The 23,157-nt window shown below is 57.1% G+C and overlaps 1 protein-coding gene across 3 annotated transcripts in view; it reads left to right on the forward strand.

Moving 5' to 3' along the window:
* Positions 1–23,157, forward strand: part of LOC144944398 (receptor-type tyrosine-protein phosphatase gamma-like) — a 509,515-nt gene that overhangs the window by 460,076 nt on the left and 26,282 nt on the right. For all 3 annotated transcript variants that reach the window (XR_013639578.1, XM_078872535.1, XM_078872536.1), the window contains 6 exons: positions 8,382–8,569; positions 9,442–9,534; positions 11,278–11,431; positions 13,208–13,357; positions 15,389–15,491; positions 18,680–18,756. Coding sequence is in view for 2 of the 3 variants with exons in the window: in XM_078872535.1 (XP_078728661.1) it covers positions 8,382–8,569; positions 9,442–9,534; positions 11,278–11,431; positions 13,208–13,357; positions 15,389–15,491; positions 18,680–18,756 (765 nt within the window). In the remaining variant the exon portion in view is untranslated. The remainder of the gene's footprint in view (positions 1–8,381; positions 8,570–9,441; positions 9,535–11,277; positions 11,432–13,207; positions 13,358–15,388; positions 15,492–18,679; positions 18,757–23,157) is intronic.

A 23,157-nucleotide genomic window follows, 5' to 3' on the forward strand; every position in this document is an offset into this window, starting at 1 on the left:
CACGTACAGAGACCCAGAGACCAGAGGTCGCAAACGGGTTTTGTTTCCTTACCCGTACCCGGCCGCACCAGTGTCGCAAATGGGTACCCGTACCCGGCCGGGTACATGTACCCTACCTGTACCCGTACCCTACCCGAAATGAGTGACAAACGTTTACTCACCGGTGACTCACGGCCTACCTGTACCCGGCCCCGGCCGCACCAGGGTCGCAAACGGGTACCCGTACCCGTACCCGGCCGGGTACGGGTATCGGGTAGGGTACGGGTATCGGGTACCCGATTGCGACCTCTGCCAGAGACTCAGAGACTCGTGTCGGACCCAAAGGCTCACGCAGGACCCAGTGGTGTTGCTTTCGGAGTGTGCAAGCGGTGAGATTGCACTGGGGCCCCATCAGCCGCAGGGGCCCAGGCACCGGGAATACGAAGAGCCGGGGGGGGGGGGGGGCAAATTATACAAGGGCTGCCCCCCTTATAAATATTTTACACCGGGGTCTATGCCAGCCACGCTATGCTACTGCTGATGATGCTTATTGTGATGGTCCCACTGGCGATGCCGATGATGCTTTGCATGTGTAGGGGTTATTACGGAGAGAAGGGCGGACAGAAAACACAGGGTGTCTGCACCCACACACGGGTGTCTACATCCACGTCCGCATCCGTTAACCACTGGGGGGCCATGGGGGCTCTGTGATCCCCCATAACCCCGCCCCTCGGAGGGAATTCCTATAAAAGGCGGGGAGCCAGAGAGCTCGGGGCCAGTGTGGAAGAAGCTTACCAGTGAAGTCTGAAGACCGGCAGAATAGGCCCTGGGACTCCCCTGTCTCGCTGCCCTTGTCACGGCCGAGCTGGGCAAGCCAGCGGCGCGGCCCCAAGAGCTTTCGGACCTCTGCTCTTGTAAGAGCAAGGCTGGCTTAGCTGGGTGCCGGGATCCGTGCTTTACCAGGGCCGGATCAGACAGCCTCCCGTAGCACTATTAGAGGAGGACTGGCAACAGGACAGGGGAATTAGTGCTAGGGGTGTTTTCCCATCTAGTACAGGTGAAGGGGCCGTTACCCCTTCAAGTATTGTACTGTCCTTGAGTTTAATAAAAGAGTGTTCCTCGACTCCGTCGTCAGCCTCCCTGGAACTCACTACATCTGGCGTCAGAAGTGGTCGAAAAAATGGATACGAGACGGACAACTCGTACCCAAGACCCCGGAGAGGACGACAGCTTGGTAGAGGCGGTGCAAGATATCGCCGCCGACGTACCTGAGCAACCGCTGCCGACTCCACCACCTGCAGGGCAGTCGGAGAGAGCCGGGACGTCGGCTGATGAGTTGGCATTGGCCCACTCGCGACTGGCGGAGCTCCTGTATGCAGCGGACATCACGCTTGAGCAGATAACTCGCTTGGGGCCGGGGGGAGCGGCGCAGCGTGAAGACGGACAGCGCCCGCCAGAAACTCCCGCCTTTGCGATGGGCCGGAGGCTTGAACTTCCCGCCACAGGTACAGTAGGAGCCGAGGGAGGGGCCCCAGCACGTCACGCGGGCGGCGGGGCCCAACCAGCAAGCACCACGTCATCGGCGGGGGCGGGTCGCAGTGGCTACCTATCAGCGGTCGCCGGGTCATCAACAGCGGACAACTGCACCGACCAAGCCGAAACCAGCGCATCACCAACGGCGCGACCTCCATTAGGGTTTGCCATTGCTCCCCATACAGTCCATGGAGACAGTACACGAGCTGGGCGATCGTCGGAGATGGAGCCGACATTTCAGCAATGCCTGCCGGCCCTGCAGGAGTTCGTATCGAGCGGCGGCGACTGGGGTGGGTTTCAGCGCCGTTTCCTCGCCCACCAAGAGATGGCTGGGTGGACGGACAACGAGGCGCTGCGTGCTTTTCCGGCGATGCTGGATAGCGACGCCCTTGGCACCCTCACCGCTGCACCCAGGTCGGAACGCTCCACACTTCGGTCGGCGCTGCAAGTGCTGGCCACGGTTTATGGACCGCCTTCCGATTGTCGCCAGCTTTTCTATGAGCGGCAGAGGGGCGACAAGGAGTCACCACTCGCGTACCGCACGACCCTGTTGGCGTTGGCGAAGGCGGCCTTCCCGCGTATGGACGAGGAAGGGGTGGATGCGATGGTGGCCGAAAAAATTTTGCTGTTGGCCGACGACTTGAACTTCGTCATCCTGGCACAGGATGATGCGGACATGTCTTCATTGCGGGCTGCAAGGCACATTCATGCCAACCTGATTTCCCAACGGAGGAAGGCCAACAAGGCAGCTGCGGGACACACCGTGGCGGCAACCACCTCCGAATCCGAGGGGGTCTTCGCTGCGGGCCGTTCTGCGGGATGGCAGTCTGACGGGCGACTGGCTTGGGACGCACCGAGCCACCGAGAGCAGCCCAAGTCTTCTGGAGCACTCGTCGTGTGCTACAACTGTGGTCTCCGGGGCCACGTGGCTTCGGGATGCCGGGCTCCTCGACAGCGCGGAGCAAGAACTGGGGCTGAGGACGGCCCTCTTCAAAAGCCTCCACAACATCCTCCGGCAAGTCGTGGCACCCCACATATTCGGCCTGCATGCACACCCACTTCTTTCTCACATGCTCCGACACACGATTCTCGGGGTTCGGGTGCTGGTGCGTCGGGTCGCGGCTTGATGGGGAGGGCACTCCAACCGGGCCAATGGTCCGAGTTGGCTCACCGTGTTGTGGCTGCGTCGGCGGGGTCGTCCGTTGTCACGGGGCACATTGATGGGGTGGAAGTACGGGTATTGATCGACACGGGAGCATCGGCGACTATCATTTCCGATTTAATTTATAATATCCTGCCCGTTCAAAGTCGGCCGTTGCTCCCCGTCGACATACCGTGTTACGCTGCAAACGGGGGCTCGTTAGGTATCGTCGGCCAAATTCGAGCACAAATTTCTATCGGGGACATTAAATTATCTGGGGGGCCGGTGTTGGTCTCCTCCTCTCTGGCAATTCCGTGCCTGTTGGGGACAGACTTTTTGGCCAAAATGCCTGTCAAAATTTTAATTGACCAGGGATGCATCGAACTTCCATCGGGCCGACGTATAATGTTCTTGCCCTCCACCCCTGCCTTGCGTACAGCCTGTGCAACGGTACAGGCGCTCGTTGCTCGAACGGTGCGCGTACCCCCGGGGGCACAGATGCTCGTGCCCCTGCGGTTGCGTCGACCGTTCGCTAAAGGGGTCTTAGACCAGAGCATTTTGCTGGGGCCGTCTAGGGCCGGGGTAAATGGGCCAGATTTGGTGACGGCCCAGACAATTGTTAAAGGGGATTAGGACCCGTTTATGGCGGTCCTCAATGTCGGGACACGGACGGCGGTGGTTTCCCAGGGAACCGTGTTCGCACATGCGATTCCGGTACCTGCGGAAACGCTGATCATTGGCCAGGTGGCCACCGCTTCTCAGCCGCAACTGCAGTCAGACCATGACGAGGGTTGGCTGGAGGCGCTTTGTGCTGAGACACCTGACCTATCTGACTCACAACGTGCTAAATTGAGTACCCTTTTGCGAGAATTTTCCGACGTCTTTAGTAAGCACAAATATGATATCGGATGTACGAAATTGCTGCACCACCATATTGACACCGGTGACAACGCTCCTATCCGCCAAAATCCTTTTCGGTTAAGTCCCGCCGAAAAGGATCATGTCAAATCGGCTGTAGATGACATGCTGGCTTCTGACATTATTTCTCCCACAACCAGCCCTTGGGGTGCACCCATAGTGTTGGTTAAAAAGCAGGATGGGTCCCTAAGGTTCTGCGTTGATTTTCGGCGTTTGAATAAAATATCGGTGGCCGATGCTTAGCCGCTTCCTCGAATGGACGAATCTCTGAATGCCCTGGCTGGATCACGATTCTTCTCCACCTTGGATTTGCTGTCAGGGTTTTGGCAACTTCCTTTGGATGACGAATCAAAGCCCAAAACGGCTTTTCGAAAGCCGCACGGCCTCTTCCAATTCAATCGTTTGCCTATGGGGCTCCACTCAACTCCCGCAACGTTCCAGCGCCTAATGGAATTGGTTCTCGCTGGCTTGCAATGGGAGGTCTGTTTGATTTACCTAGACGACGTGATCGTATTTAGTAGGACATCGCGAGGAACATCTTGATAGGCTTCGGGCCGTTTTTCTCAAAATGCGCGCAGCTAATTTGAAATTTTTACCGCAAAAGTGCCATTTGCTCCGCGAATCTGTGAGATATTTGGGTCACATCGTCGGACGGTCAGGTATCTCAACCGATCCCGCCAAAACGCGTTGTGTCAGCTCCTGGCCGACTCCCACCTCGCTGGGGGAGGTTAGGAGCTTCATCGGTTTTGCTTCATATTACTGGCGGTTTGTCGCGGAGTTCGCTTCCATCGCTAAGCCGTTACATGCCTTAACGGTGAAGGGGGTGAAATTTCATTGGGGGCCGGAAGAGGAGGCCGCCTTTAACTCTCTTCGTGATGCCTTGGTGAGGGCCCCGCCGTTGAGTTACCCCGATTTTTCTCTACTTTTCGTGCTCGACACTGACGCGAGCAGCACAGGGATTGGGGGCGTGCTTTCCCAAGTTGTTGGTGGCGTGGAGCGCGTTGTGGCTTACGGTAGTAGAGTATTGTTTCCTGCCGAGCAAAGATACTGCGTCACCCGCCGTGAACTGTTGGCTATTGTTTTCTTTATTCAACAGTACCGGCCATATCTGTATGGCCGGCATTTCACCGTCCGTACAGATCATGCGGCATTGCAGTATGCCCTGCGTATTCACCAGCCATTGGGGCAGTTGTCCCGATGGCTGGAGATCATTCAGGATTTCGAAACAACATATCGCAAGGGGATTCGCCACACTAATGCCGATGCCCTGTCGCGCCTGCCGGCCACTTCGGATTGCACTTGTTTCTTGGGCTCGGGGCGTTGCAAATTGGCGAGCGACGGCCAGGATCGGGTCCTTGCGGCCGCCGTTGAGGCTCCTTCGGGCGTTGGCCCTATTGATATGGGAGGGAAGGATTCCCTACTGGGCTTGTCAGGTGCGGAGTGGGGGCGCCTCCAAATGGAGGATACTTCCCTCCTGGCGCTACGGCGTCGCGCGGAAGGATCCGGTCAGGGGAAGTCGGGCGTTGACTCATGGGGGTTGTGCCAGGGCCTCCTCATGCATTGGGACGGGACGAGCCGCCGCCACAGGCTGGTGGTGCCTTCCACATTGAGGGGTAGGGCTGTATGGGCTGCTCATGAGCGGCTTCTGCACCTGGACACCCACAAAACCCTTGCCATGCTCCAGCTTAATTTCTTTTGGCCGGGCATGGCAAGGGATGTGGACGATCTCTTGCAGTCTTGTACCCAGTGTGCTCAACGGAAGCCGCCAGCAAGGGGAGCCAGCCCACCGCTCCAGTCTATTTCGGTCTCCCGGGTTAATGAGCTGGTTGCTCTTGATATTTTGGGGCCGTTTCCCTCCACGCCTAGGGGTAATAAGTACCTACTGGTTGGCGTGGAATATTTCACACGATGGCCTATGGCTTGGCCCCTCGCCAACCAGTCGGCAGCAGCCGTTGCGGAGGCTTTTGTCCAGGGCTATGTCCTCGACAAGGGCGCTCTGGAACGGTTGTTGACCGATCAGGGAAAGAACTTCACTAGTTCCCTTTTACACGAGGTGTGTGAGCTTCTCGGTACGAAGAAAATTCGTACTTCCCCTTACCACCCACAAACGGATGGGATGGTAGAACGCCTGCATAGGACTATTACATCCATGCTATCACACCAGGTATCTGAGTCCCAAACTGATTGGGACCTTCAGATCCCGGGAGTTCTGGCAGCTTACAGGATGGCTCCTCACGCGGCGACCGGATTCTCGCCATTTTTTTTAATGTATGGCCGCGAAGTTGACCCGCCTGTCGCGGCCCAGCTGAAAATTTCCACTCCACACGCTAAGTCCAAATTGGCTGACCATGTTAAATTTAATATCCTCAAGTTGGCTGAGGCGCGGGAGGCGGCTATTCAAAACTCTGACTCTCGCCAGAAGGCGAATGAAAGGTTGTGATTGCACCGGTCACACACGCACGAATGGCACCCGGGCGACAGAGCGTGGCTACACTGTCCCCAGGTGCCATTGGCTACCTCGTCTAAACTGTTGCGACCATGGAGAGGCCCTGTGGGAATTGTGCAGGTTGTGCGACCCCAATGTGTTCGCATTAAATGGGGGAAGCGTCGGTGGTTCGTCCACCCTTCACGGTTGAAGCCGTTCTTTGCGCCACATGCTTCCTCTCACAACTGTGGCCGAACATGTGGGGGGTCCACTGACTCCTGGAGGGCGGGTTCACCACCAGCCTCTGATCCGCTGCTAACTGTTCCGCCTTCAGGGGTCCAAGGATTAACGCCCTCTCGGCCGCCAGCCTCCCCCGAGGGGGTCGGCGCAGGCTCGTCCGAGAAGCCGGAGGGCCGTGCGCCTGAACTGTCAACACCCGCCGCCGGCCCGACCGGGTTGGGCCCTTGTGACGGGCCCGCTGCACGGACACGTGCCAAAACGCGCCGGTTGTTGTGAATTGCTTCCCGCGCGTGTTCCGCTGCCGTGGGGTCTCGCTCACATTTTTTTTTTTTGGGGGGGGAATCAAACTCTGTACATATGTTTGCATGTTGGGGCTGGGGTATTTATAGGGGACCGTCGGTTGTTTGTTACTCTTGTTATTGTTACGGGGCACACGCATGTTGACTGTGTTAAGTCTTTATTGTTGGTTTTTGAGGGGTTTTGTTGCAGCCGGGACGGCTGCGGGCTGTACAGGGGGGGTGATGTAGGGGTTATTACGGAGAGAAGGGCGGACAGAAAACACAGGGTGTCTGCACCCACACACGGGTGTCTACATCCACGTCCGCATCCGTTAACCACTGGGGGGCCATGGGGGCTCTGTGATCCCCCATAACCCCGCCCCTCGGAGGGAATTCCTATAAAAGGCGGGGAGCCAGAGAGCTCGGGGCCAGTGTGGAAGAAGCTTACCAGTGAAGTCTGAAGACCGGCAGAATAGGCCCTGGGACTCCCCTGTCTCGCTGCCCTTGTCACGGCCGAGCTGGGCAAGCCAGCGGCGCGGCCCCAAGAGCTTTCGGACCTCTGCTCTTGTAAGAGCAAGGCTGGCTTAGCTGGGTGCCGGGATCCGTGCTTTACCAGGGCCGGATCAGACAGCCTCCCGTAGCACTATTAGAGGAGGACTCGGAACAGGACAGGGGAATTAGTGCTAGGGGTGTTTTCCCATCTAGTACGGGTGAATGGGCCGTTACTCCTTCAAGTATTGTACTGTCCTTGAGTTTAATAATAGAGTGTGCCTCGACTCTGTCGTCAGCCTCCCTGGAACTCACTACACATGTAAATTGGACACCGGGTTGAATGTGCACACAGACATGGACATGCGGCTGACTGTGATGATGACAATGACAATTCAACTTGTGTTTGTGTGTCTGCAACTGTGTGTGTGTGTGCGGTATTGTGTGTGTGTGTGTGTATGTTGGGGCAGTTGTGGAGAGAGTGGAGAGTTTTACATACCTGGGCAGTGTGCACATGACCGGCTCCGGTTTGACAGCAGAGGTCTCGCTCCAAATCAGCCGAGCAGCATTTTGTCATCGGCTGCGTAACACTGTGTGGAAGCTACCTGGTCTTCCCCTCTACATGAAGCTTCAGGTCTTCTCGGCCACGGTCATGCCCTCCCTTCTCTATCCTTGCGAAATGTGGACCCCCCTAATGGAACATCTTCGCTGGTTAGAAACATTTAGGCTGGCCTGACTACAATCCATCCGAGATGTAACCAGACTGGATTGTGTGAGGAGCTCACAAATCCTTGAAAGATCTGGACAAAGTCCCATCGGTGAGCTCCTCCGGCAGGCAAGGCTGCGTTGGCTGGGTCATGTAGCCCGCATGCCCGGCCACTCCATGCCTAAACAGCCGGATAGAGGGGGCTAAACGGGCACGGCACGGGCTAGAGAAGAGATGGAGTGATGTGTTACAGGAGGATGTGGAGCTGAGTGGACTTGCCGATGACTGGTACCAGCGGTGTCAAGATCGGCCTCTGTGGAGGAGGCTCGTGAAGGACGCTACTGGGCAGTTGGAGGCAGTCGCCCTCCAACAACAACGTAGGGCGGAGGAGTGACGCTCACAACAACGAGCGGAGCACCGGGTGGCTAAAGCACAGCAAGTTGGCACAGTAGGGGGCACAGGTGGTGCAACAGCCAGTCATCTCAGGCAACCCATGGCACTTGGGTCTGTCCCGTGACCTGGCAGCGGGAGGTCACGGGGCCTTTACGTGCACATAGCCTGGCACAAGTGCTGTGGTGACGTCACCACGACTTTGTGGCAAATGGTGGTTGTTGTCTTTTTGTGCGACTCTGCTTGTGTGCGTGCGTGTGTGGTGCCACATCGCCACCGCAGGGCTCCCAGCGGTGTCGCGTGCCGGAGCGCGTCGTGTGCCACTGGGCGTTCTCGGCGCGCCACGCCATGGAGGGCCCCCCAACCCCCCTGGGGGGCCCCTCCGTGGCTTGGCCCCTCCTGGCGTTCGTGCGCAAAGCGTCGGCCGGGACGCGCGCGCAGGGTGCCGGCCCGACACTCGTGCACTGCGGGTAAGTGCGTGCGTGTGTGCATGCGTGCGTGTGCACCATTTGCATGGGGAACATTGGCACAGCGGTTAGCGCTCAATGCTCCGAGTCCGGTAACCCGAGTTCGATTCCCGCTCACGGCAAACACCAGTGACAATTATCTGAACTGGTCCTTGGCCTCCGCGGTCGACTCGGCCTCAAATGAGTACCTGGTGCAGCGTATGAACGTCAGCACTGTGGAAACAAAGGTGGCAGGGCATGGTGCTGGCCACCCACCCCCTCGTGTACCGTGGCGGCCTTGATAGGTGCTGCTCGCTAATTGTACTTGTCTCACCAGTTCGTTAAGGCTACACGGGGGCTCTTTGTGTGCGTACCATGATCCATAACAGACACACGGCAGTTCACGTTCTCTGTGCAACATTTGGCAAAACCTTTCAACAAATCATAAAATCATTACTTGCCAAACATTCAAAACTTGACGGTGTGGTAAAGCATTTATGGGTTAACCAAAAATAATAAAAGTTTGCCCAGAGTGAACACGAGACGTGAGATGCGAATTACAAACCGAGAAGCAAACAAAGCACCCTCCGGTACACGAATAGCATTGCGCCCAGGATTAAAATAGCAGAGGCAATGATGAGGAAGAAGGGCACTGGCAGATTGCGCCATCACGCATGGGGCACCTTGTGTAATGCCCTCTCTGAGGTTCATAGTCATTGTCATGAACAGCAGCAGCAGCTCTATCCACTGCTGGGTGCAGGTGTCCCCACACCGTACACCGATGTGCCCGTCTCTCAGGAGACAGGAGGGTCGTCACGCCACAGCGAGTCGGGATGCAGGGGTCGGCGTGTGTAGGCACTTGACGTTCGCCCCCACTGACCTCTGGTCGCGTGCAGGGGACCCTCGCGCCCCTCCCTGCTGGAACTGTCCGTGTCCGCCGACCCCGTGACCCCTGCGGCCCCGCCGTCCAGCAACGCCCCCACCTCCGGGTACGCGACCTCCGACCCCTCCACCCCCATCCCTTGTTGACGCCTCCACTGGGCCGCCTCTACTGGGCCGCCTTGTGCGAGGCGTTAACTCCGTCATTGTAGCCCGCATCGCCGTCGGCCACGATCGACCCACCGCCGGATGAAGGGCTGCCCAAACCCTTAGTCATCGCTCGTCGTCCCGCGATGCAACAACGGTTGACTGTCACGTGCAGCCAACACGCAAGGGCGCAAACCGGCTTTATCGCTCCATCTCTGCGACTGACGAGCTCCCGCGTGCGCACGTTCCCCCCCCACCTTTAGCCGCAGCTCTGTCTTTAGTCTCGCCCCGGCGATCGTGCGCAGGGCCTCGTGTCGGCCGCGAACGCAGCGATCGGGTTTTGTTTTTGCGCCTATGTTCGCCACGTGAGGGATTGTAATATAAACGTGTATACATATTCTCACAGGCGATTCTTTGTGTGTTTCGATGCCTGGGCCAGGAGCCGGCAGCATCGCTCAGTATGTATGCGCGTGGACAGAGGCGGCCCGGTGGCTCAGGGGTCAGACGCTGACCCCTCAGCTGAGTTCCTGGGTTCAAATCCGGATCTCAGCCGCTGCCCACCGTGATTAAACAATGGCTCCTTCCCCATCTCTCAAGCGTAGCGAGTCGATGCTCTAATGCCGGTCGCATGTGACTGCACAAAAAAAAACCCATCACATTCAATTGGTTTTTCACTTAATTTGGATAAATTCCACCTCCGAGACACATAGAGACGGCGTGATTGGCAGGCGATGAACACTCTTTGCAGGTTATTAAAACGAACGTCCCCAGCGTGAGGGTCACGGGGCTCTGGTTTAAGTGGCTTCGGCAGCAGATCGGCGGTGTCGGCTTCGCTACGAAAGGGACAGCAACAGCAGCAGCGGCGGTAATGATAATAATAACTAGAAGATCAAGATGATAAAACAGTGCCAAAAAAAATAAAAATGCTGGGGTGCCACAGTAGCGAGATGTTAAATGCCTGGTATGCAGGACATCGTGGTGGGTTCGATCTCGACCCTGACGTTTCTATCTTTGGAGTTTGCACATCCTTCCCGTAGTCTTATGGATTTTTCTCTGGGTCCTCTGGCTTTTCCCTCCACATTTAGAATCACGCGTTTAGAGTATTTTGCTGTGATGAATATCCACGCGATAAGCCACTCCGTCGAGCTATTATATGTGATGGCCAGGTCGCTTCTGAAAAAAGAGCTACTGTGTAGCTCAGTGGGGCCTTACCTGGTAAAATATTGTGCCAAACCCGAATCGTATCAAACCCGAATCGTGAAGAGACATCGGATCGCTGGTAGAAAGGGGGGGGGGGAGGGCGGTGGCATGTGTGTGGCGGTATCGGTAGCAGTAGTGGCGGTGAATCATTGCGCACACCGCATGCTTGCTGCGGGTGGGCGGTCGCGAATCATTCCACCAGAATAATCGGTCGCTCGAATGTTTGCCGACTCATGCACGCCACGAACATTGCCTTACTCTTGACCACCTCCTATCCAGCGGCACACGTGGGAACAGAAACTATTCCCCCCCCCCCCAACTATTTTCGTGCTGTCCAATCAGTTGAGTGATCAAATCACTAATCGGTGTAGGAATCAGTCAATCGAATAATCGGCACGGTAACTGATCTCTTGAGTAATCGGCACGGTAACCGATCGCTCGAATAATCGGCACGGAAACCGTGCTGGCCGCTTATGATTGGTTGTTCCCCCCCACGCCCCTCCCAGGTGCGGCATGCGTGGCTGTGCCGGGGGCTGCGCGGTGGGCACCTTCGTGGTGCTGGACTCGATGCTGCAGCAGGTGCGGGAGCGCGGTGCCCTCAACGTCCCGGCGTTCCTGCGGCACGCTCGCACGCAGCGGGCGCACCTCGTGCACAGCCCGGTGAGGCGGCATGGTGCTGTGTGGTGCGGTGAGATTGCGCGGTGATGTGTGGTGCGGTGAGAAGGTGTGATGATGTGTGGTGCGGTGAGAAGGTGTGGTGCCGTGTGCCATCGCTGTGGTGACGAGGGGCGACGAGAGGTGGCGAGGGGAGACGATGGGAGATGAGGGGAGGCGAGGGGAGACGAGGGGAGGGGAGGCGAGGGGAGGGGAGGGGCGACGATGGGGAGGGGAGGCGATGGGGAGGGGAGACGAGGGGAGGGGCGACGATGGGGAGGGGAGGGGAGGCGATGGGGAGGGGAGGCGAGGGGCGACGATGGGGAGGGGAGGGGAGACGAGGGGAGGCGATGGGGAGGGGAGGGGAGACGATGGGGAGGGGAGGGGTGACGATGGGGAGGAGAGACGAGGGGAGGGGAGGCGAGGGGAGGGGAGGCGAGGGGAGGGGAGGGGAGACGATGGGGAGGGGAGGGGAGGCGAGGGGAGGGGAGGCGATGGGGAGGGGAGGGGTGACGATGGGGAGGGGAGGGGTGACGATGGGGAGGGGAGGGGTGACGATGGGGAGGGGAGGGGTGACGATGGGGAGGGGAGGGGAGACGAGGGGAGGGGAGGGGAGACGAGGGGAGGGGTGACGATGGGGAGGGGAGGGGAGACGAGGGGAGGGGAGACGATGGGGAGGCGATGGGGAGGGGAGGGGATGGGGAGGGGAGGGGATGGGGAGGGGAGGCGATGGGGAGGGAAGGGGAGACGATGGGGAGGGGAGGGGATGGGGAGGGGAGGGGAGGCGATGGGGAGGGGAGGGGATGGGGAGGGGAGGGGAGGCGATGGGGAGGGGAGGGGATGGGGAGGGGAGGCGATGGGGAGGGAAGGGGAGACGATGGGGAGGGGAGAGGATGGGGAGGGGAGGGGAGGCGATGGGGAGGGAAGGGGAGACGATGGGGAGGGGAGGGGAGGGGAGGCGATGGGGAGGGGAGGGGATGGGGAGGGGAGGGGAAGCGATGGGGAGGGGAGGGGATGGGGAGGGGAGGCGATGGGGAGGGAAGGGGAGACGATGTGGAGGGTAGGGGATGGGGAGGGGAGGCGATGGGGAGGGGAGGGGATGGGGAGGGGAGTGGAGGCGATGGGGAGGGGAGGGGATGGGGAGGGGAGGGGAGGCGAGGGGGAGGGGAGGGGATGGGGAGGGGAGGCGATGGGGAGGGGAGGGGATGGGGAGGGGAGGGGAGGCGATGGGGAGGGGAGGGGATGGGGAGGGGAGGGGAGGCGAGGGGGAGGGGAGGGGATGGGGAGGGGAGGCGATGGGGAGGGGAGGCGATGGGGAGGGGAGGGGAGGCGATGGGTAGGGAGGGGAGACGAGGGGAGGCGAGGGGAGGGATGGGGGGGGAGACGATGGGGAGGGGAGGGGAGTCGATGGGGAGGGGAGGCGATGGGGAGGGGAGACGATGGGGAGGCGATGGGTAGGGGAGGGGAGACGAGGGGAGGCGATGGGAGACGATGGGAGATGATGGGAGGGGAGGGGAGGCGAGGGGGAGGGGAGGGGAGGCGAGGGGGAGGGGAGGGGAGGCGAGGGGAGACGCGTGCAACTTACAGCCACCCGATGAACGCGGCGTATCAAATATTGGCTCACGACTTTACCGAAAGAACCAAGAAGATGAATCCCTGCAGTCACGAAAGCTTTAAATCGAAAATCTCCGCTACAGTCACTCACACTCCCCTCTTGCTCCCCCTTACTTCCCCTTGCTCCCCCTTGCTCTCGCGTGTTCCCCCTTGCTCCCACACGAGCAGGAACAGTACGCGTTCATCCACGAGGCGCTGGTGGGGGCGGTGACGTGCCGCGACACCGAGGTGCCGGCCGGCAGCCTGCACGCCTACGTGAACCGCATCCTCACGCCGCACGCCAAGACCGGCCACACCGCCATGCACAAGCAGAGTCGTGTGAGTGACTCTCATCCGTATTTTAAACAACAAATGCGTTTTTTACGGGTGTGTTGGTGCAAGTGTGTGCGCGCATGCGTGTGCACGTGTGTATGTGTGCATGTGTGCGTACACACGTGTGTGGGTGTGTGCATGTGTGCATACACACGTGTGTGCACGTGTGTCTTTGGCCTTAACATGGGGGATATTTTTGATTTGAAACTTTTGTGACTGCAGGAATCCATACTCTTTGGTTCTTTCGGTTAAGTCACGTGGGTAGAAAATTAAATGAATCACGACGTTTCGGGTGCAACACAAGCGTCAGTCTTCAGGTGGGAAAGCTTGGTCTGCTGCTGCTGAGGCAGTCTGGGCGATATATAAGGGGCGACGTTCCGGACGACGTAGCGCCCAATCACATTTCTGAAATGTTTTGTGGTGAGCGGTCTTTAGATTGTGGTCATGGCAGTGTCTCTCTCCCTGTGGTCGCTTGGATTTTTGTCCGGGTCTTCCGGTTTTTCCCTCCACATTTAGAAACAACATGATGCGTTTATCTGCTGTAAATTTCCACGTGATAAGCCACTTTGTTGAGCCATCATTTATGGCCAGGATGCTTTTGAAAAAGATCCATATTGCACAGTGGGCGTTAGCTATGAAAACAATTGTTAAGTTTAGTTTGGAGTAACCAAGCCTACATGTTAAACTGATCTCTAATTTCGCAGCGTAGCTCCCAGCGTGCACCTCACCACGCTCATCCGCACGCTCCCCCGCAGCTTTTGTTCCGCTTCCTGCGCTTGTCTCCCACGTCGCGCGCCAATTCGGAGGCATTCTCCCCATCGGGTGCGCCGCTGCACCTTGACCCCCGGGGTCGCGACGACTTTTTGCGGCCCCCCGCCCGGCCTCTCAAATTCAGCAGAGGGAATTATTGTGCCAAGCCCCCCCCCTCCATCCCCGGGAGCTGGAACGCTGGACCCGAACCTTGTTATTTTCACCGCGACGTACCGTCGTACGTGGAGCAGCGATCCAAACGGTTCTCTATTCCAGCCGACCCCGAATGGGCGAGCGGGCCACTTTGTTATTTGCTCACCGTCGGATAATTGCTTTTTTAATCATTTGCATTCCCTGCACTTCGGGCATTACTGGGAAAGTCTATTTTCAAACCTCGCGCTGGCCCCCGTCGCTAATCGCGGTTGAACGTGCTGGTGCGAATGCCGTTAATCGTCGCGAGCTCTTTGCTCGTGAACGCGAATTTGCACGTGCAGACGTCTTCAGGGGCGTTCGTGACGGATCTCGTCGCTCAGCTTTGCCAGGTTTCCGCAAAGTGGACGGCGCCGCATCGCTCCAAATTTGCGACGTCTCTCCTCCAGTGAAAATCTCTCGCTCTCAAATGGTCTTCGGTGAAAAACACCGCCAATGTCGGCGGCAGGGTGATGGTGGGTTAGATCTCCCAATGCGGGCGCCTTTCTGCGCGCAGCTTTATGATCTCTGGGTTCTCCGGTTTCCTCCCACTGCCAAAACTAACGGCACACAATGTACCTGGTACTGGCTGTTCACGGCCACCAACACCAGTGACGTTTATCTAAACCAGTCCTAGGCCTCTCCTAAGTCGACTCAGCCTCAAATAGGTACTCGGTGTGATGTGTAAACATCGCCACTCAGGATACAGAGGCGGACGGGCGTGGTGCTGGCCACCCACCACCCCACGTATAGGGGTTTTTTTTTTCTTTGTGTGGCCTTTATAGTTGCTTCTCGCTAACAGCGTGGGTTCTCCTGTGGCCCCTGCTTCCACCCAACCTGCCACCACTGTGCCTTGAAATTCCACTCAATTCCTTCCGTTGATTAAAATACGAAATTTAATTATCGCGACGTGAGGGTTTGCTTTATTTATTTGCTTCCAGTCATGCGGCGGCTGCAGCGGAGAGGAACTTTTGCAAGGGATTCAATTTGTCTGAGAGGGTTTAACGATGAGCGCGCCATGGCCCCGGTTGCTCGTGCCGTTGACGTTTTACGGCCGCGACGATGTGCGATGACGTCGCTCTGGTGCTCCCCTGACAGCTGCTGACGGGGACAGGAGGGGGAGGATCCCGACATGGCGAATGCACGAGTGCCGGCAAGGCCTGCAACCGAGTCAAGAACCGCGCCAACGCGGTGCTCCCAGGCACGCACATTTGCGCATGCACGCACGTTCGTGGCGTACGCACACGCAGTGCGCACAGCACGCACGGAGCACACACGCAGCACGCACGTTCATGGCACACACGCATGTACGCAGCACTCATGTTCATAGCACAAACACACAGCACGCACGCAGCAGACACGTTCGTAGCACACACACATGCACCTGCACGCAGCACACACTTGCGCACCTGCGTACAAACATAACAAGTGATCATTTTGCACATTTGGTATTTGCGCCATTCTCATAGCGCCGGGCTCTAATGAAGACGCTACGTTTCACAGCCAATTATGGTCGGCTTACAGCAGGGGTGCGCTGATTGCCGCGCGTGATCCCAGTTTGGGTAATTCGCGGTGCGTCATTTTCCAAATTTGCACCGCGACTACAGACACACGCAGCGGGCCTTGCTCACGGCAACATCACGGCATCGTTAACGTCCCGCTGTGAGCGAAGCGGGCGGCGCACGCACCATCTCAAGGTGACCGTGCCACGCCGCGGCATTGGCCGGCGTGGCCGCCGGGCTCCAACCGCCGACGGCGAAGTCGGCGTGAGCGGCTCCTGCGTTGCGGAGGGACTCTCCCCTCCGCGCCCCCCTCCCCGCCCCCCCACCCACCCGACGGTAACGGCCGCCGCTGGCCCTAAACCACCAGCGTTAATTCCACATTCGTATGGCGGGGGTCGAGTCTACGTGGAGGACAACCGCTGTTGACTCCCTCCCCGCAAAGTGGGACGACCATCCCTCGTGAACCGGCAGGGGGTTACGTTGCATTCCTGAAAACCGCCGCGGTTGGCAATGCCAAGGCCTTATGGGAAATAGGGGGTCAGGGCAACCTCGGCCGCGGTGGTCACACTCGTCAAAGCTTAAGTTGCCCGTTCCCTCACTAAACACAAATAAAATACACAATAACATAAAAAAGTTCAAATAACATAATTAAAAACAATAACATCAAGTTCTTTACCTTTAATGCTGAGGGTTGAAGTCCGTGGTGATGACGATAATGAGGATGAGTTCATGAGGGAGGTTCTAATGGTGGACTTGTTGGACCCCATGAAGCGGACCACCCACGCCGCACTCTTTTACTGGACCTTTTGGCACTTGCTTCACCTTCTCGCACCAGTCGCGCGCTCAGGGGCCACGATTTAGGGGCACAATTCATGCAAACAAACAACGATTAAAGGTCAGGAAATGCAGAATAATGCTAAGCGATGCGACAACGTTCACGCGCTACAACGGCCGCTGTGCGAGCGGCGGTGGTGATGGTGGGAAGGGAGCGGTGGTGGGAGCTGGGGGATGAGACGATGCACGGAGGGAACGCCGCTTGCAGGGTGATTTGAAGTCCTGCCGGTCGCCGCGCTGAACCGCGGGATACGCAATACTACCCCATGCCCACGCAGTTTGCAAATCGGTATGCCGAAAGAAAACCGTGGATGCGAAAATACCGCGGATGCAAAATGTTGTGGAATCAACCCCCCAACCGGGAGTTGAACTCATGTTCCTCCCAATCGCGAGCCGCTCGCTCTGCCCCAGAGCCACTCGGTGCCGCACGTTTGTTATTTATTGACACGTTGGTATTAATTTACATATTGATATTTTCTTCAACATTCTTATGTATTTACATTAAGCACTGCATTTCAACGAAAGGCGTCTGTACATAAACGTTACACAAATAATCAGCATGATAAAAGAGGTGTTCAAAATATAAACAAAGCAATGTTTCCTGAGCAAAACAATGAGGGATTGAATTATAATTAAACCCAATTACTGGGAGCGAGGGCGAACGTGCTGCAAGCGGAGGGATAGCCACCACCCGTCAATTGCAATCAGCCAATTAATGGCTGATTGCAATTAATGGCTGATTGCAATAGATGTTTTTGTGTCGGGCCACTACGTAATGACCTGACCGAATTTGTTGTTGTTGTCAAGAGCCTCCGCCACCCGACACGGCCAAATTAAATTGTCACGCAGTCACGGAGTGTTCAGCAATGCGCTGATTGTGATCGTGTCAGCTCAGCTCACCTGGTGAGGTGCAGAATGATTGTCACAGCCAAATTCATCAACGCTCTCTCGCTCACCCGCTCGCTCACCCGGTGAGCTCGAGAACGATCCTCGCAACCAAATCCAAAAATCATTTACGAATCACGGCATTGGCTGCGGGAATCTTCCGTGGTAAGTTAAGGGTTAAGAGTGAAGTTCAGGGTTAAAGGTGAAGTTCAGGAAGTTCCTGTCATCAAGTACAGGCTCAAGGCCTTCTTCATATCTCTCTGACTCACCGCCTCGCCAACCCTTTGTAGGGGAAATAAATAACTCATTCTGTCCTCAAGGGCGTCAAAAAATATTCCCGCCGAATAACTTCTGAGCCGCTGTTAGACCGGAGTTAGAGCGGCCAGGGTGAGGGGAGGTTGGGGGCAGTACTGGATGTGGTGTGCCGGGAGCCGAAGGCCGCGCCGCTCCTAGGCAACAGCGGCGGCAGCACCGGGGATGGCGCCACTGTTGCCCGTTCGCACGCGAGCTGTCCGGGCGCATCGCACAGTGCCAGCTCGGCACACCACATCCAGACTGCCCCCCCCCACTGTCACCGTACCAGCGGCCGTGCGCCGTGCGGCGCTTGCCAATGCGCTCCGGGTCCCTGGGCGGCAGAATACAGATCGGCCAATCGCAGTAGCAGCAGCAGCAGCAGCGTGTGGGCGATTGCAGCCTCCTTGCCTCCCTCACTTCATGGATGATTACCCTCCCTCGCTCCCTGCCTCCCCTCCTCCCTCCCTTACCACTTTCCTGTCGGTCCCCCTTCCCCACTCTGCCCCAGATATTTCGCACTCTCTCTATCCCTGCCTCTCCCCTCTCTCTCCCTCTCTATCCCTCTCTCTCTCTCTCCCTGCCTCTCCCCTCTCTCTCCCTCTCTCTCCCCGCCTCTCCCTGCCTCTCCCTCAACCCGCCTCTCCCTACGTCTCCCCACCTCTCCCTCCCTCTCCCCGCCTCTCCCTGCCTCTCTCTGGCTCTCTCTCTCCCTGCCTCTCCTTGCCTCTCCCTGCCTCTCCCTGCCTCTCTCTCTCCCTGCCTGCCTCTCCCTCTCTCTCCCTCCCTCTCCCCGCCTCTACTTCTCTCTCCCTACCTCTTTCTCCCTGCCTCATCCCCCCCTCCCCACCCCGTTCTCACCTCTTCTCTCCCACAGCCGAACACTCCCGCGTGCTGCTCTCCCCGATTCCCGGCGTGGAGGGGTCGGACTACATCAACGCTTCGTACGTAACGGTACGACCCCCGCCGGCTTCGGCCGCTCGCGCTGGCGAGCATGAGCGCCACCCGGCTACCACGGGGCTGCTGCCGTTAGGCCCACACCAGATATATAAATAAATATATAACGCTGAATGTTTTATTATTCCCAATTTCACGCCGATGGTGCTCTCGGTTGGCCGCGTCAGAACGAGGCGTTCGTCCAAATCTCTCGCGGCGAACGCCACGCCGCCTGTCCGTGCTGGAGAATGGCACGCGGAAGCGGATATTGCAGAACCACCCCTTGAGATCCCCTTCGCGTGACCTCTGGTCCGTTACGTGCTCTGCATGTGAGAAGAATGTTCATCACGTGAGAGAGCAAAGCCGAAATGTAATTCCCAGGGCTGAAATTTTGCCCAAGTAAGTGCAGAAGGAAATTATGACGCGTTTTTTCGTGCAATTGTTGGTGATACGGCTGAGACCATCAACTCGCTACACTTAAGAAGCCGGTTTAATCACGGACAGTGGCTAAAAAGAATTATTCAGATTTTTATTTTATCAGGTAAGGCCCACTGAGCTATATTGCTCTTTTTCAGAAGCGACCTGGCCACTAATGATAGGTCAGCAAAGTTGTATATCACGTGCCAATTTAGAGCAGCCAAATACTTTAAACGCATGTTGATCCTAAATGTGGAGGGAAAAACCAGAGGACCTGGAGAACAAACCACACGACCACGGGGAGAACATGCAAACTCAAAATATAGAGCAGGCATGAAGGTCGGGATTGAATCCACGACCTCTTGTATTCCAGTCGAGGTAGTTAAGATCTCACCACAGCAGCGCCCCACCAGAATGTTGGCAGTGCCAGGCTCAGCACTCTCACCTGTGACCTCTGACCCCTGATCCCACCCGGGAGATTCAACTTTGTGGTGGCTCTGACCTTCCATAGTCAGGTCCAATTGAGTCGCTCAGCCGGAGGAGAGCTCAAAGAGCACCGGGATGAGTCTCATTTGCACGAGTGACCCAGGTCACCCATAGTGACAGAGCTCAAAGTAACATAACGGTGAACGACTGGAGCGCGAGCGACAAAGCGAATACGAATCAGAGGCCGAAACAATCGGAACAGAGATTCGGGCCAAAGCAGTCGAGTTACGGGATGGGGGAACAAACATTTTTTTTACGAAGAGATTCGGCGTCGACGTTTGGGCCGTTTGATTAATGTTGTCATCAATGATCGTAGCCACAACGGCACCGTTGCGTGTTGCTGGCACCATGGGAAGTTTTTGCCGAAATGAGTTGGGTACAATTATTGCGATTACTGTCATTGCCTTCGTCGTTGCTGTTGTTGTTGTCGTCATCATCATCATCATTAGTGATGCACCCAGCTGCACAGTTCGGGGAGGAGGTGGGCAGGGGAGGCAAAATTGTTACCCCTGTAATGCAGAAGTCATTTCCAGAAACGGAATTGATTACATGTTAATTAAGTTTTCACTCTACGTGAAATTAAGTGTATCTGAAATGGAATAAGCATTTAGAATACTCTAACTTCCTTGCAGGGGCTTCGGGAGGGTGTCGCGGGGTCTGGGAAGAGTGTCGCGGGTGCTGGGTAGACGAGTTGGTTGGCGAGTTAGGGTCAGGGTCTAGTTGCTTGCTAGCCCCATTCTCAAGAGGAGGAGGAGAAGGAGATTAAGCGAGCGTGCAGGAGAGTGACTTTGCTCCATTCAACAACCCCCTGCACCGGATTTGCGCCGATCCATGCCAGATGCAACAGCCAAGCCTCCCAGAAATCCCAAACAAAACAGCAGCAGCAGTGTCACTGCTCCTGCGTCCGTGTCGGTGGGATTTATTTTGCCGGACAGGCACACGGGTGCACAATTAGTGGGGCCGGAAGAACTGGTGACAGCGATTTGAACACACGAGCCGCTGGCGCCTCGATGGAGGAGGCCTCTCTGCCACGAAGCCGCTCGCCCCGTGTAAGCTCCGGCACTGCGCTGCCGCTGGTGACGGCTGTCTCTCTGCTGCCACCAACCTCGCGAGTCCTGACATCTCCCCCCCGCGGAGTACGGGGGAGCTGAGGGGTGACAGGGAGGGAGGGAGCCTGGTGATCAGCTGCAAACGTGCAAAACAAAAACCCACACCCGACGCAAAGTGAAGCTAACAAATGAGCGATCCACATTCCAGGGGTTTGTCCGGGTGTGGGGCGGGGGGGTAAGGAGAGGGCGGGGTGGAGGGGGTAGAGTGGGGGGTGGAATGGAAGATCGATGGCCGAGAGGAGGCGCGTTGCCGTGGAGCTGTTGGGACGTAATGGCCGGCCAAGATTAAACGAATTGATCGGCGGCTCAGATTGAAACGCGATGATCGATGATTTCTGAGATTTTTACCGGCTGATTTAGCCAAGATTTATGGATCGTATTGATGATCATGGAGGGAACCGTGAGGCCAGAGGCCAACGAGGAGATTCAGCGGTGGCTCTTGAGGTGATTGTTGAGGCGTGTCTGGTATGGTTGGTGAGATGTGAGCAGTGAGAGGTGATTGAGTGTGTGGTGGTGTGATGGTGAGTGTGGTGATTGGTGGTGTTTGTGTGATGGTGAGTGGTGATTGGTGGTGTCTGTGTGGTGGTGAGTGGTGATTGGTGGTGTCTGTGTAGTGGTGAGTGGTGATTGGTGGTGTCTGTGTAGTGGTGAGTGGTGATTGGTGGTGTCTGTGTGGTGGTGAGTGGTGATTGGTGGTGTCTGTGTGGTGGTGAGTGGTGATTGGTGGTGTCTGTGTGGTGGTGAGTGGTGATTGGTGGTGTCTGTGTGGTGGTGAGTGGTGATTGGTGGTGTCTGTGTGGTGGTGAGTGGTGATTGGTGGTGCCTGTGTGGTGGTGAGTGGTGATTGGTGGTGTCTGTGTGGTGGTGAGTGGTGATTGGTGGTGTCTGTGTGGTGGTGAGTGGTGATTGGTGGTGTCGGTGTGGTGGTGAGTGTGGTGATTGGTAGTGTCTGTGTGGTGGTGAGTGGTGATTGGTGGTGTCTGTGTGGTGGTGAGTGGTGATTGATGGTGTCTGTGTGGTGGTGAGTGGTGATTGGTGGTGTCTGTGTAGTGGTGAGTGGTGATTGGTGGTGTCTGTGTAGTGGTGAGTGGTGATTGGTGGTGTCTGTGTGGTGGTGAGTGGTGATTGGTGGTGTCTGTGTGGTGGTGAGTGGTGATTGGTGGTGTCTGTGTGGTGGTGAGTGGTGATTGGTGGTGTCTGTGTGGTGGTGAGTGGTGATTGGTGGTGTCTGTGTGGTGGTGAGTGGTGATTGGTGGTGTCTGTGTGGTGGTGAGTGGTGATTGGTGGTGTCGGTGTGGTGGTGAGTGTGGTGATTGGTGGTGTCTGTGTGGTGGTGAGTGGTGATTGGTGGTGTCTGTGTGGTGGTGATTGGTGGTGTCTGTGTGATGGTGAGTGTGGTGATTGGTGGTGTCTGTGTGGTGGTGAGTGGTGATTGGTGGTGTCTGTGTGGTGGTGAGTGGTGATTGGTGGTGTCGATGTGGTGGTGAGTGGTGATTGGTGGTGTCTGTGTGATGGTGAGTGTGGTGATTGGTGGTGTCTGTGTGGTGGTGAGTGGTGATTGGTGGTGTCTGTGTGGTGGTGAGTGGTGATTGGTGGTGTCTGTGTGGTGGTGAGTGTGGTGATTGGTGGTGTCTGTGTGGTGGTGAGTGGTGATTGGTGGTGTCTGTGTGGTGGTGAGTGTGGTGATTGGTGTCGTCTGTGTGGTGGTGAGTGGTGATTGGTGGTGTCTGTGGTGGTGAGTGGTGATTGGTGGTGTCTGTGTGGTGGTGAGTGGTGATTGGTGGTGTCTGTGTGGTGGTGAGTGGTGATTGGTGGTGTCTGTGTGGTGGTGAGTGGTGATTGGTGGTGTATGTGTGGTGGTGAGTGGTGATTGGTGGTGTCTGTGTGGTGGTGAGTGGTGATTGGTGGTGTCTGTGTGGTGGTTAGTGGTGATTGGTGGTGTCTGTGTGGTGGTTAGTGGTGATTGGTGGTGTCTGTGTGGTGGTGAGTGGTGATTGGTGGTGTCTGTGTGGTGGTGAGTGGTGATTGGTGGTGTATGTGTGGTGGTGAGTGGTGATTGGTGGTGTCTGCGTGGTGGTGAGTGGTGATTGGTGGTGTCTGTGTGGTGGTTAGTGGTGATTGGTGGTGTCTGTGTGGTGGTGAGTGCGGTGGTGTATCTGGCGTGTATCGTGGCGCTTGCATAAATGCCTCAGCATCGCATCTTCATCTAAGCCATTTGAAGGGAACCCCCAGTGGCAGCTGTCCTTGCGCCATGCGACTCGGCACCCGGCCTGCGAGCGGGCGTGAAGTCTTCCGCTGGGGGGGGTGGCGATGATTAGCGCCGTAATGCTGTGAAATCGGACACCCGACGAAATCACCGATTAGAGATTTGCCCATATATGGAAGAAAATAGGCATTGGTGTTGGCG

The sequence above is a fragment of the Lampetra fluviatilis genome, chromosome 34 (assembly GCF_964198595.1).
Source record: "Lampetra fluviatilis chromosome 34, kcLamFluv1.1, whole genome shotgun sequence".
In the NCBI taxonomy this organism is placed as follows: Eukaryota; Metazoa; Chordata; class Hyperoartia; order Petromyzontiformes; family Petromyzontidae; genus Lampetra; species Lampetra fluviatilis.